The sequence below is a fragment of the Festucalex cinctus genome, chromosome 2 (genome assembly GCF_051991245.1).
Source record: "Festucalex cinctus isolate MCC-2025b chromosome 2, RoL_Fcin_1.0, whole genome shotgun sequence".
Lineage (NCBI taxonomy): Eukaryota > Metazoa > Chordata > Actinopteri > Syngnathiformes > Syngnathidae > Festucalex > Festucalex cinctus.
In genome coordinates this window covers 16935638-16950804 of record NC_135412.1, presented here as the reverse complement: position 1 = coordinate 16950804, position 15167 = coordinate 16935638, and the positions used below count along the sequence as shown (strand labels likewise).

At 38.7% G+C, this 15167-nt stretch overlaps 1 protein-coding gene across 1 annotated transcript; it reads left to right on the top strand.

The window, feature by feature from the left end:
- The first annotated feature begins 523 nt into the window (after nt 1-523).
- Nucleotides 524-14253, top strand: nt5dc2 (5'-nucleotidase domain containing 2). Its single transcript, XM_077513392.1, has 14 exons — nt 524-980; nt 3046-3230; nt 3308-3382; nt 3446-3501; nt 4272-4365; nt 5640-5768; nt 7329-7389; nt 7451-7553; nt 7627-7728; nt 9408-9489; nt 9602-9688; nt 11580-11720; nt 11791-11855; nt 13329-14253. Exons 1-14 carry the CDS (start codon nt 614-616, stop codon nt 13588-13590), a joined length of 1809 nt encoding a protein of 602 aa, XP_077369518.1. The 5' UTR covers nt 524-613; the 3' UTR covers nt 13591-14253.
- The last annotated feature ends 914 nt before the right edge of the window (nt 14254-15167 follow it).

Here is a 15167-nt window from a genome sequence, read left to right as displayed (position 1 = left end):
CTCATATTTATTAAAGGAACAAAACAAAACAAAAAAAAATTAAGAAAATTGACCAAGCTGCTGCTTGTATCTCGAAAAACTAGTCAATTGAGGCACTCATATCTCCAAGCAGCACATTATGTGAGAATACAGAAACAGCAAAGTATTATTTTTGGCCACCCCACATATTTTTTTCTGGAGGAAAAAAATACTCTGAAGAGATATAGATCTAGAAATGTACTACACAGTATGATCAAGACCGGTCGGTGTTGGTTTGTTCATTTAGCACAATTTTAAACCTTTAGAAATTCATATCATGCGTAAATTAGTCTTAGAGGAGGGAACAAAATACAAATACTTCGGTACTGTGTATTTTTATTTCATTTACGGAAAGGTAATGAAGTATTTGTACATCGTTCCTAAGTTCCCACCACTTCTCGGGTAAACAACTGTCCAGCCAGGTCCAATGGAAATGTACTTTTGTGTTGATGATTGGCTGCTCGAACAGACGTCCCGCCCTCTTTCGCATTTCGGGGGCGTGCCCGTTCTACAAGCAGGGTACAGTACGTGTGCCTTTGCCAGTTGTTGACATTCTGACGCTAAATCGGCTTAAACAAATTTCCAGGCTGCTGCAATGTCGCTGAAAATCGCGGCCACACCGCTGGCCCGCAGCCTCTGGAGTGGAGGAAGCCGAAAACAAGTCAACCGCGCCTGCTGCGTCACTTTACGCGGTCACGACGGGACAAAGGAGCGAAGTAGTTGCTCCTCCGGGGGCCCGAGGGGCGACGTGCAGTCGCGCAGCGAGGCGCCCCACCAGCCCCAGGCGGCCCCCACGGCGGCTCCTCCGGCGGCCGGACAGCGAGCCGAGGATCCGGCGGGCCCACCCGGCGTGACAGGCGCCAGGAGGCGGGCGTCCACGTCCACTGCCACCGCGGCACCCCAAGTAGACCAGAAAACCTACATGTGGGCTCGCTACGCTGACCTGAGACGGCTGGTCCACGGTTCGTACAAAAATAAACTAGTTCTCATTTATCGTCTCTCGAAATAACATGTTGTGCTCTTGCCACTTAAACTTATTGCGTGGCGTTTGATTTAGTGCGTTGGACCCACAGTGGAAAATAAAACCTGAACCACCAACTTCTGTTTCCAAAACACACGCTAGCAAAAACACGGCCAGTCGAAGCTTATAAGCGTTTTTACTCGATGGCCTTGCATATAGCTTATGATCCTTACTGCTAGTAAAACTTTGCACCGCATTAGTAGACACATTGCTAATGGTACAATTCTGTATTATAGTTTTAACATCGAGCGCTTCACTTCTACTTCTACTGGTATGCAGACTGCAGAAACAGAAATGTCATACATTAAGTAGTGGAACAAACGTCACTAGTAAGACAAATTTGTTGTCCTAGCTTGAATGTTGAACACTACTATTTTGCATTTCTTTCAAGTAATTTATGATCATTTAAAAAAATACATAAGAATTTGCTCATTAATTAGCACCTGATTATTCACACAGTAGTAGCACCATTTTGGCATTTTAAAGGGACAACTCAGTTACTAGTGATACAAAACTGCACTAGTAGACATTTGCCTGAAGTGTTAGATTTTAAAGTAAAATTTCATACTGTCACCAGTTGTACTAGTAGCATGCAGTTGTGAACTAGTGCAGTTTTGCTTCACTAGTAAAATGTAGTTGTACTACCAGTCTGCAAAATTGTACATGCATAGTGTCCAACAGCACTTAATCATGGTCAAACTTTATTGAATGAGTTGTGTATGTATAATAATAATGATGATGATGATGATGATGATGATGATGATGATAATTAGAATAACAAGGTGAAATTTGAACGGTGTAAATCAGAAGTACTATGTGGGAGTTATTTGACTGGAAAAAGTGAGAATAAAATGCAATAATAATAATAATAATAATAATAATAGGCGGCACGGTGGACGAGTGGTTAGCACGTCCGCCTCCCAGTTCTGAGGACTCCGGTTCGAGTCCAGGCTCCGGCCTTCCTGGGTGGAGTTTGCATGTTCTCCCCGTGTTCGCGTGGGTCTTCTCCGGGTACTCCGGTCTCCTCCCACATTCCAAAGACATGCATGGCAGGTTAATTGGGCGCTCCGAATTGGCTGGCAACCAGTCCAGGGTGTCCCCCGCCTACTGCCAAGTGCCAGCTGAGATAGGCGCCAGCACCCCCCGCGACCCTTGTGTGGAGTAAGCAGTCAAGAAAATGGATGGATGGATAATAATAATAATAATAAAGGTTATAAACAACATATGTGCTTTCAGCATTCCCACAATAATAATTTTTAAATAATTCATACTTATTTTTCAAAATAAATACAAAAGTGGCAAGTATGTATAAAATCTTCTACTAATATAAATTATTCGATGTAATCAATAAATAAAAATGGAAGAAAAAATTAACTCAATTTTAGAGGGAGGGACCAAAACAGCTAAATACAGTAAATGCAATAAATCCTAGCAGCCTCTTGATGATATAAATTCTTGTTTCAAGCCAAATGTGGTGGGTTTATGTCCAGCTGCCCCCAACCCAACCAGTATCATATCACTCAGGAGCACTTTGTAACCTCCTCCCGTAATCAGTTTTCCTGTGCAAATACAAGACCGCAAATGCTGATTGTCAATCTGAGGGAGGTTGGGCGCCGTCTCTGTGATAAACAAATCCAAATCTAGATGACGCTGATGGGATCTCGTCTTGCTGGCTGTGCCGCAGATGAAATCATTTGAGAAGTACACGTTACGCAACTTCCTGACATTTTGCCAGGTTGTTCAAAATTGAAGTAAACCGGGTCCTCTGTGGAGTGTCGTTGGTTTCCTATTTCCATCACAAGTTTTGACATTGAAGTTTTTCTCCTTGTGTTAGTTCAACCTTGGCCTTGAAATGATAATACAAGTGAGTGGACTAGAAATACAGCGATGTTGAAATTAAATTACAAATTAAGATTGGAACGTGGGAGGTGGGTAAGCACTAGTAGCACAAGTATGGACAAACTACACTATACTTCCTCCTGACCTTGTTTCCTTTTCATGGTCAGATTTAATTCCACCCGGCGCATGCAAGTCCCTCAACTCGTCGGCCATCTACGCCAACAACGAGGTCAGCTTGGCCGAGGTGGACATCTACGGTTTTGACTACGACTACACGCTGGCTCTGTATTCCAATGCGCTCAACACCATGATTTACAACACGGCCAGGGACTTCCTCATCGAGAACTTCAAGGTTCGTGCCACTTTTAGAGACGGGATTTTAGAAAAGCCGTCTCACGTGAATTTGTGTTCCGTCCTCCCATTCCGCAGTACCCCGAAGGAATCCTCAAGTACGATTACATTCCCAACTTTGCAGCACGTGGCCTTCACTACGATATCCAAAAGGTAAATGCTCGTACAGTTCCCCGAGGCAGCATCTTTAGGTGAAACTGCTTCTCCCCTTTTTAGGGTCTCCTGATGAAGATAGACGCTTTTCATTACATTCAATCAGGAACAGTATACAGGTGAAAAAGGATTTGTTGTTCCTATTGCTAACATTACGCATGGCGTACCAAAACTTACTGTGCAATTCATGTTTTGACATTTTCCTTTTGGGTTTTGTTTTGCCAGACGTGGGATTGTCATCTTTTCTGTGCCCGACCGAAATTTCACACCAGTTCAAACTCGCAGCGGAAGGCCTGCCACTACTACAACTGATGAAAATGCTCAACTCCTAGAGCAGGCGTTGGCGCAAAGCCACATAGTTTATCCAGACAATGTGTGCCGGATCCCGGCCTCAAAACAAGCTCGATGCGTCGGAGAGTTATACATTTTTACCCGTATTGACTTCCGGTTGTTCAGCTTCATAATCTCTAAAAAACATACGGCTAAAGATTTAATGTTCGTCAAAGCATCCTCTGAATTAAGATTTAGTTGATGCGGGGTTCCAGAACAGCCCTCCAAATTGGCTCTCCGTGGCTTTGCGGAACTGCCTGCTTTAGGAGTTCATTGTTCTCATCAGTGCTGGCCTAGAAAGAAACTTTCTATGGATCGCATTAATTGTACAACGTGAGATGGCTATAATTCTTCGTAAACTGGCGCTCAACTGCAGATGGGGCCAGAATAATTTCTTGCCACGGGCAAAGGGGTGACATGCTTACAAAGCAAAGTCTAAGCTGTCAAATGCTGATGGCCTCACGTTTGTCCGAATGATCCCGACAATGAAATAGAACAAACGAAGTGTACGGTGACTTTTGGGACAGTTTGCATTTTCATTTTTCATATTTGATTTTAGGGGTCTGAGCCCTGTGCCAGACGAGGAGGTCCTCAAGCTCTACGGGGGAACTTTCCACATCCCTCTGCAACTGGATAGTGGCTTCTATGGAAAAGTGAATATACCTTTTGTAATACAGCCACGGCTTGAGAGACGAGTGACATGACTTGCACGTTTTTGGAAATACGAGCGAGATTTTTGATTTATTTTTTTGCTTTGATTTGTGAGCAGGCAAATGAGTATTGTACGATGGCTGTGAACTCAACTCAATTCACAACAAACAGCAGTTTGCAGACAATTCTTGTTTTTCTTAAAAAAAAAAAAATGGCTTAAAGCTGTTTTTTTTTTTTTGCTACTCCGTCTAAAGCTAAACATAAAACAAATCATTACAACATTATGTGATTCAAACAACCACCTAGCTTTGCTTTTGAAACGTCAGTTTAGCTGAATGCTAACATGCATGCTAACATGCTACGATGGCTGTGAACTCAACTCAATTCACAACAAACAGCAGTTTGCAGACAATTCTTGTTTTTCTTAAAAAAAAAAGAAATGGCTTAAAGCTGTTTTTTTTTTTTTGCTACTCCGTCTAAAGCTAAACATAAAACAAATCATTACAACATTATGTGATTCAAACAACCACCTAGCTTTGCTTTTGAAACGTCAGTTTAGCTGAATGCTAACAAACAATGCAAAACACAATAGACGGGCTGCCAAATAGCTTCAGTATCATAGTTATGGATATTTCAACACAAAAATGTGACAAAAGATATAAAGCCGTTTCTTTACATTCTTTTTAATTATGCCATTATTCTATGTTTTGTATAAAGTACAATATTACAGAGTTCTATTTTCATAAACTAGTACAGAAATGTGTGTTTTTTTGGGGAGGCTGGAACAGATTAATGGCATTTCCATTCATGTCACTGTAGAAAGATAATTTGAGATTTACAAGAGTGTTTTGAGTTACTCTAAAGGAATGCATTGAAAAATAATCAATTTTTAAATTCCAAACTCTGATGTCATAAGGATTATATAAATATATCGTTGTATGCTTACGTAAAATGACATGCTTGTGTTTTGTAATCTCGTTTGGGCCTTTGTCATCATCAAGCAGGAGGAATGTTGAGTTTTTTTTTTATTTTGTGTGAAAATAATGAGATTTTACATCGGATTATTATCTCCCTGGCGTCACAAAGTTTTGTTTGTCCCAATTGCTCATTAGAGGAAGCTGACGCTGATGTTTGGAATGGCAAAACGCTTTTGAGCTTCATCTTCTAATCCCTTCGCTCACTCAAATGGCCGGCCCGTGTTCGTCGTACTATGATAATTAATCAAATCTGTCTGCGAATGTTGAGCACTTTTCCTAATTATTGTACTTTTTAACAGGGCCCGAAGGTGAAACAGTTTATGGACATTTTCTCCATCCCTGAGATGACCCTCTTGGCTGTGGCAAATGATTTCTTCATCACCAACGACATCGATTACGATCCAGTTCACCTCTCCAAAGATGTCTCAGTAAGTTTGGCCATTACTATTCCAATTTACTAGAGGACAAAATCCATCTACAATGGTGCAATTTCTATGAAAATCTGTTGTCATTTGATGAAATAAAAACCTGTATTGATCTGAAAGTATATCTGACCCGATACTCATGGGAGATGGGGTGAAAGGTCGTTTAGATGATTTTGTCAGCTGTTTTCAAAAGGTTTGTTCTTGTTTCTCCTCAATAATCATTGAGTTCTTTTTTTTTTTTCTTTGAATAGTGCAACAAGAGCGCCTTTTTCCACTGTTGTTACAATTATGTAATATTTAGAGTATCCTCTAAAAGTGAATCAACCCTTCACAATACAATATTTGTAAAAAACGGAAAAAAAACAAAAAAAAACATTTTTATAGAACAAGACCAAAAAAAATTTGCACTTTGCTAAAATGTAAAAGTTATCACATAATGGCTTTGCAATGTATTCGTTGTGGGAAACTGATTTGTGATACAAGAATATTAAGTTAGGGAATGAGTTAAATGTCAGTAGTTGGTGTTGTAGCTTGATCTGCTTGCCACACTCTTGTTTGTAGGCCTTCGACTCCTACTGAGAGCTGTTAGAGAAACAGTGCTTTGACATTCCTCAACTGGAAGCACAGGAATCGGCTGAGTGAAACAAACGGGTTGAGCAAAGAATAATAACTCACGCTTGCAGGGAAACAAAAGCGAAGGCCGGGTACACACGTCAAGACGTTTGGGATTTGGGCTGTTTTGTATGGAGGAGCAAAACTGCACCCCCCCCAAAAAAAAAGAAAGAAAGAATAATTATATATATATATATATATATATATATATATATATATATATATATATTTCCATTTGTATTTGTTTTATTTACTTTTTGTTCACATTTATGTATTTATTTATTTATTTATTTATTTATTTTTTATTTGGGTAGTTTTGGTCCTCCCATAGTTTTGGGCACGATGTTGTAAATATTTTGTCTTATAAGATCCGGCGGTCCTTCTGTATGAGTCATGTGGATTTGTCCCGATAACAGGGTCCAAAATTGGTCAGTCAACCATCTTAAATACGAAACTTGCTTAGTATTTATGACCAAAAATCTTCATGTGTGTGGGGAAAGCAGACATTTCTATTTAACTTGGTTGAATATGACGTGAATGGAATGTAGCCAATCAATGAAGTGCTCTGACTGACCAACAAGGAAGGGGTGATAAATACAACAAAATCTACCCTAACTGACATCATTTTTTTTTTTTTGTATAAAAGCGGGTTCCCCACATGCCAAGATGTATTTTCCAAAGCATGTGTTTCTATTGAAGGCATCTACAACAATGTTGCCTCCGGTCATCTTCAGAAACACTTTGCAACCATCGGTGTATACCAAAAAGTATCTGTTCAATGTTTATCTTTGTGTTGATGAGATCACGTGACATCCGTGCCTCGGAGGACGTTGTTTCGAGATCAGTGGTGGAGCAGAATCGTTTTGTGTACCAGCCCGAAATGTATGCAGCTTATTCAAAGCTTTACAAGTTGACCAATCTGGAGAATGTTTTCCCTTTGTGACTTTTCAGGAAGCGATCGGCATGGTCCACATCAAAGGCTTCATGTACAAGTGGATCATGCAAGACCTTGGTAAGATTTTCAAATCAGGGCAAGACCCTATTTGTGTGTGAGCTGTCTTCGTTGCGTCTAGACAAGTTCATTATGAGAGGCGAAGAGACTGACGCCGTCCTGCACCGACTCGTCAGTCATGGGAAGAAACTTTTCCTCATCACCAACAGTCCCTTCAGCTTTGTGTAAGTGTCGTTGCGGCCGCCAACGTTTTGGACGCGCAGGTATTTGAAGCGCTGTGCTCGATTTCGTGTGTAGGGATAAAGGCATGACGCACATGGTGGGCAAAGAGTGGAGAGACTTCTTTGACGTCATCATCGTGCAGGCGGACAAGCCGCACTTCTTCACCGACTGTGTCAAGTATGTACCGACGTATTCTGAGGTTTTTTTTGTTTTGTTTTGTTTTTTGTGCTTTAAAGGGGTACTTGACTTATTGAACAATTTTCAGCAGTGAAAAGTTAATATTTTGTCCAGAATGAATTTGATAACTTTGTTATTTTTCATGTACAATTAATACCTTTAAAAAGTAATTGTTCTACTTGTCGACTGATGATATGATGACATCACCTGTGCTGAGGAAGTAGGTAACAGCCAATCATGGCTCACGTGTTTTCTGGGTTTGGTCAGTAAACTGAGCCATGATTGGTCGTCATCATCAGTCGACAGCAGACAGTAGAAAAATTACTTTTTTAAAGGTACTAATTGTACATGAAAAATAATGAAGTTACCACATTAATTATAGACAAAATATGAACTTTTTACTGCTGAAAATGGCTCAATGACTCAAGTATCCCTTTAAATTATTTTGTAGTTACATCTAGGGGTACACAATTATTCGAAATTCAATTACAATTATTACACTCCACAATTACAAAACCGGCATAATCGTAAGCAAAAATAAAAGATTATTAATACTAATTTTGAGTTGATTAAATTTATATATTTGCACATTTTTTATTGTAAAATAAACTAATTTAATAAATATTGTTTGGTCCAAAAGGAACTTGCGTAATTATAGTGTTTCAAAGAAATTTATTTTTTTACGTTTATAATTATCTCATTTTGTACCAAAAAAAACCCCAAAACAAATAATTGTCCTAATTGTGATTTTAATTACTACCAAATTAATCACATTTCCTTCATACTCGAGCAGCCCTTGCTGCATCCATCTATCAAATAAAGGAATAATTTTGAATACATTTTAAATTCTAAAATTAGATTAAGTAGAGCTTTTTTAAAATACATCTAGCTTTATTTCTAGACAACAAAATAAAGTTTGCTGCTCTTTGCAATGTGAATTTAAGAAGCAAAAAAATATTGATTCTACAAAAAGGAAACCAGTGGTTCATTCATTATGTTGTCACGTTTTTATTGTGTAATAATACCCTTCAGTTCACTGGGATTAACCTGCACATAAAAAAAATACAATTAACAAAATAAAATTTGCTGCTATGTGAATTTAAGCAAAAAACATATTGATTCTAGAAAAATAGAAAACTAATGGTTCATTCATTATGTTGTCACATTTTTACTGTTTAATAAAACCCTTGCTTCAGTTCACTCTGATTAACCTGCAAAATAAAATAAAATTAACCAAACGTTTTCTGTTATATGCAATGTGAATTTAAGAAGCAAAAATATTAATTCTAGAAAAAATAAAAACAATGTTTCATTCATTGTGTTATCACATTTTTATTTAATAAAACTCTTGCTTCAGTTTACTCTGATTAACCTGCAAAAACAAAACAAAAAACATCAAATTAACAAAATAGAATTCGCTGCTATATGCAATGTCAATTTAAGAAGCAAAAAATATTTATTCTAGAAATAAGAAAACTAATGGTTCATTCATTATGTAGTCACATTTTTATTGTTTAATAAAACCCTTACTTCAGTTCACTGGGATTAACCTGCAAAAAATAAAATAAAATTGCTCCTCAAAGTTATAAAATGAAGCCATTGGAAAAAAAAAAATCAAGCCTTAGATCTCTTTGCCAAGTAGTGAAGGGCAGCATTAATATTGAAAGCGTGCATTGCAGACCCTTCCGGCGTCTGGATGGAAACGGGGACCTTCGCTGGGAAAAGATCAGCAGTTTAGACAAAGGCCACATCTACAAACAGGTCAGTGCTCGACATGGTACAAACAGCATGAGGCAGACTGTCGTCAGGTGAGGCGGCGTTTTCGCATCCATCACAGGCTCACTGGCATGTGTGCGTTTGTCTTGTGTGGCAGGGAAACCTGATTGACTTTCTCAGGTTGACGGGCTGGCGAGGATCCAAGGTGCTTTACTTTGGAGACCATCTTTACAGCGACTTGGCTGTGAGTGTCAAAGGCTGACGGCCATCTTGAGATGGCTTCATGCCGTTGTCCCCATCTGCTCTATTAGCTTCTTAATTGCCATCATCACCAAGTGCATGTTCAGCCAGTACCGTTTGTCTTTCACATTAGAAAAATGACCACCAAACCAAAATGGGGATTTTTGTTTTTCAGACCAGTGCGAGTACTCAACTTCGGAGTACTCACCAGTATCAAGTAACCAAAACCACTCATATATTTGATACATAACATTTGTATTAAACCATTGACAGAATATTTTAAAGCAATACCTTTAGTTTAATTTCTGTCAAAAGGCGGAAGAGTCACTGTTCAATGCAGAATTGAAGTCGTAAGGAAAACAAAAAAAATTGACTAGTCCCTGAGTTTTAGTCTTTGTTCAAAATAAATTAAGTGCAAAATAATACAGGTTCAACTGTTAACTGTGAACACAAACTACAGATTGGTAATCCAGTTGAAAAATTGATCTCAAATGTGGTTTCATATCCACCAATATTTGAGTATTGATATTTTTCATACGTATTCAAAATAAAGAAGGAAAAAAAATATGAAATGGATTACACATAAAATGAAACACGGCCATGCAGAGGAAAAATACCATTGATATGCATCCGTCCATTTCCTTCACCACTTGCTCCTCACAAGGGTCGCGGGGGGTGCTGGAGCCTATCTCAGCTGGCTTCGGTCAGCAGACGGGGTACACCCTGAACTGGTTGCCAGCCAATCGCAGACCATTGATATTAGAAAAATAAAATATAGATACATACAAGTACAAAAAAAGTAACAGATGAATTTAGCACGATATGATCGACACAAGTAAGCAAAAGCTTTATGTTGCCTGTATTGCGTTCAACAGGAAGAATAAACCTAATTAATGAACTGAATAATAAGAAAATTCTAAAATATATCAAATGAAAAAAGAAACATAATGGAGGAAGTCTTCAGATCATCCAAATTGAGTTATCAAATAAATGTATACATTTGTATACATTGTATACATTGTTTACACTATTAACTCGTTTACTCCCAAAAACGTATAAATACGTTCTATTTTAAATATTAGCATGCTCCCAAAGATGTAATTATACGTTTTGGCTTTGATGCAACCTCTGAACTGAAAAGAATGCTTGAAGCAATGGTAGTTATTACAAAAACGGCCAGCAGATGGCAGCAGAGTATAAGAGATCAAAAAGCTCTTTTCCCCACTATTTTAAACAGATTTGTGAATAATGATGAAACTTAGCCATGTTCTAATGCTAATTGATGCAAAATGGAAACAGCTAGAAATACACTTTTTTTTTCCTGATGAAAGAAGAGACTTTAATCTTTCTTTTGGTAGGTTCCATCATGTTTTTATAGCAATAGGACACAATATGCTATGGGCCTTGCAAAATCAGTCAAAATCCAGTAAAACAGCGAAAATGTCCGAGGGGTGAATGAGTTAATGCACTAAGTTTTAAGATAAACCTGATAAACATATTTTGCAGAAGTTACATCTTTCTATTTGAAAGGATTGGCATTGAAACAGTTCACATAGAAAAACATTGTGATAATAGAACGGCCACAAGTGACGAGTACAGATGACCTGTATCGGCAGCCTACATAATGCCTGGGATTAAACAATAATGGCACAAAAATATATTGAAACACTGATTATGTCTTTAAAGATGTCCCAAGATTTTTGTCCATGTGGCAATCTTGAAGATATGCACAAAGGAACAGATTCACCACTAGTGCATGTTTCACAATGTGGTAGCTGTGGTGAGAATTTTGGTTGCCACATTGTTTCCCTTTCAGCTTTTAATTTGTGCAAACTTGGAGTCATGTAGAGGTGAGACTCATTCCACTGTAGCAAAGTCGTTTTTCTTGCCGGCAGGACCTGACGCTACGACACGGCTGGCGCACCGGCGCCATCGTACCCGAACTGGAGCATGAAACCAAAGTGGTGAGCACGGACCGCTATGCTGTCAGCCTCACTTGGCTGCAAGCCCTCACCGGCCTGATGGAACGATTGCAGGTGAGACTTTCACGTCCAACCCAAACCCGATATGCTCGGCTAGTGTTCTGACACTTGTGGGATTCTGCAGACGCACCGTGACCCGGACTCCAAACAGGTGTTTGACGAGTGGCAGAAGGAGCGAGAAGAACTCAGGTGAGTGACTTGAGTCGTATGTCCTTCAAGCAGCTCGTTCAAGGTCGTCACATTCACTTCAGTTACGATCACGATTACTGAATAGAACTTTGATGGGAAGCCGTTTGAGTGTGAGGTTGTTATTTGGACCATTTTGTCTGATAGAGTGCTATCTTGACTTATGAGTTTCATTTGTTTCATGACATGTTCATAACTCCCTTGTATCGCAAATCACCTTTTACCATTGAAATGAATGGAAAAAACAATGATCAGTTACAGCCCTGTAAAACAACAACAACATTTTTTATTTTTTTTGTGAGTAAAATGGCTCTAGTACAGTATTGTACTTTATAAAAAAAATTGAAACAACAAAATGAAACAGAATATGTAGAACTAGACAAAGTGCATGATGGCATGAATTTAATCATTTCAGTGAAATTATAATCCATTTGGAGATATGATCAGTCAGTTGGCATCAAACTATCAAATGTACTAAAATGTGGTCCAAGCGGGATTTGCACGCAGGTTCCCCGTGATGGCAGACAATTGTGCTAACTTGACTTGCTCAAAAATCTCGGCTAATGGTGGCATTTATATTGAAAGTGTCATCTGATGCTGAATGCTAACATGCATTTAAAGGGACAGTTCATTTATTGAGCCCATTATAGCAATAAAAAGTTAATATTTTGTCTATAATTAATTTGATACTTTCATTTTTTTTTCATGTACAATTAGTACATTTTAAAAACACATTTTGCAACTTGCTGTCGACTGAAAATGACATCACAAGGGCTCAGGTAACCAATCACAGCTCAGCTTGTGAATGTCACATGACCAAATCTAGAAAACAGGAGAGCTGTGATTGGTTACCTGAACCCTTGTGATGTCATTTTCAGTTGACAGCATGTTGCAAAATGTGTTTTTAAAGGTACTAATTGTACATGAAAAATAATGAAAATATCATATTTATTATAGGCAAAATATTCATGTTTGACTGCCAAAAATGGCTAAATAAGTAAAGTATCTGTTTAATAATTTTAGTGAACTTATAATCCATTTCCTGATATGATCGTCAATTGTTGTCAAACCATCGAATGTTCAGCATTCCCCCAATTAATTCTTTGAACATTGTGCTGCTCGTTCTGGTAGGCCTGCCTTGGCCTCCAGGGGGCAGTACATACAGGTGATGTAGATTTGGTGGTGGAACACAAAGGCTAAATTATAGACAAAATAAATGAATGATGAAAATAAAACTAAGCTTACAGTAATTGGTTGCCGTGCTCCGATTGATTGGCTACTGACCGTGAAAAAGTACACGATCGGCTTCCGTCAGTCCTTTGATTGCCGATCACATTGCAGCCAATTAAAGACCAGCCTGTGAACAGTAAAGCGTCCCTTTACCCTTTTCTTAAAATCATAGTACATGTTTAAACAAGTAAACAAAAACACACAACTGACACACCTTCTGCTTAATCACGTGACTTTGTTTCCCAGGGTGATGACGAAGAACTTGTTCAACCCTCAGTTCGGCAGCATCTTCCGAACGTGCCACAACCCCACGTACTTTTCCCGCCGGCTGTCTCGCTTCTCCGACATCTACATGGCCTCCCTCAGCTGCCTTCTCAACTACGACTTCTCGCACACCTTCTACCCGCGCCGCACCCCTCTGCAGCACGAGGCGCCGCTGTGGATGGACCAGCTCTGCACCGGATGCATGAAAACACCCTTCCTGGAGGAGATGGCTCAAATTCGTTGAGCGCGCGGATTCGATTGCCTTTTCACGGCAACCGACATGTTTGAGTGCGGGAAGGTGGTACAAAATTGTACATAGTGACCAGTTTAGCCAAAGAAGTAGATTCAAAACGGGCTGCAGAAAGGAAGACGCTTGAGCAGCTTCACCTCATTACGAAAAAAAGAAAGAAAGAAAAAAAGCAACTAAACACGCACAATTAGCTTTTCCTGTTTACGTGTGGCAATGAAGTAGTGTACACATATGCAGTTCACTTTTTTCACCTCAAGCAGGCGCCGTTTACATCTAGTTTGTTTTTGTAATTTTTAATATTTGTGGATAATCATGTCAATATGTTTTTGTGGTCAAGCAGACAGGTTGGTTTGTTCATGGCAAAATCCAAAATGTCTCTTTATCGCGAAGTTGTGTGTTGTAATGTAATGCTGGCATTGCTTCGGGCAGGAAATAGAAACGCAACTACCACTATCACAGGTAAAGAAACAAGTGGATTCTTGATGCCGCCCCACCAAAGACGCCTGCTACGCTTTGAAATCGTCTCAAATCATCAGCATCAAATGGTTGCTGTTCTCATGTTTACTTACATTGTACGACTTTTAACTTGCGCGTACGACTGAATTCAGTGGCAATATATCTCATGAATGTACGTTTCAATAAAATGTCTCAACAAGATTTTACTGTCAAATGTGTGCATTCATTATTTTAACTTAAATACAGAATGAGTAGAAAACTTTACGGAACTATACTTACTTGCTTCGTTTTTAATTTAGCTTAACATTTATTTAGCATGCTGATGACCCTGGAGGCTCCCTGCAGTTTTTGTTATTATTTTTAAACAAAGCTTGTTAATTCTTTATATGTTTAAATTAAAATTAAAGTATTTTTTTACGCTACTATTTTCTCTTTTGCTGCAAATCGGCTTGAAATATGAAATAATCATTATCGGTCTCCTTGACTACTAATAATTGGCCTTGATAAACCCACATTGGTCTATCACTATGGAATATGAAATATGACATTACACTATGCTCTGCGTGTATAGGAAGAGAAAGTACAGTACAGTCAATCCCCTCCATCATCCACTTAGATCACGGCCGGGTCCCCCTATCGCAAACATTTTTATTTTGTGCTTTTTATAATAAATTTTGTTCTGCTTCAAGTTTAGGTTTGAGTGTAATTCCACTGTTTACCACTAGATGGAGACACACTATTTTGTTTGACACCAAAATATTTATAGAAGAAGAACACAAACAGGAAGTATTTAGGACTAACCAAGTTTTTGTTGATTACTGAATGTCAAATCGCTTTGTAGTCCTACAGACAGTGATGGCTGTAAGTTCATTTTATATTGGACATGTTTGGGCATGATTGTGGATTTATATTGACAGACGATAAGTTTGTTAGTTTGGGGGAACAAAACACATCGGGAGGTACTCTGTAACACTGAACGATATCCCCTGCTCTCTCTGAATATATTGCGGGTACATGATATTTAAAAATTTGTATTATTTTAAAAGTGTGTTTAAAGACCTTAAAATAATAAGTACCATAAATGCTATAAATCCATGCCGAGGAAATGTTTAAAC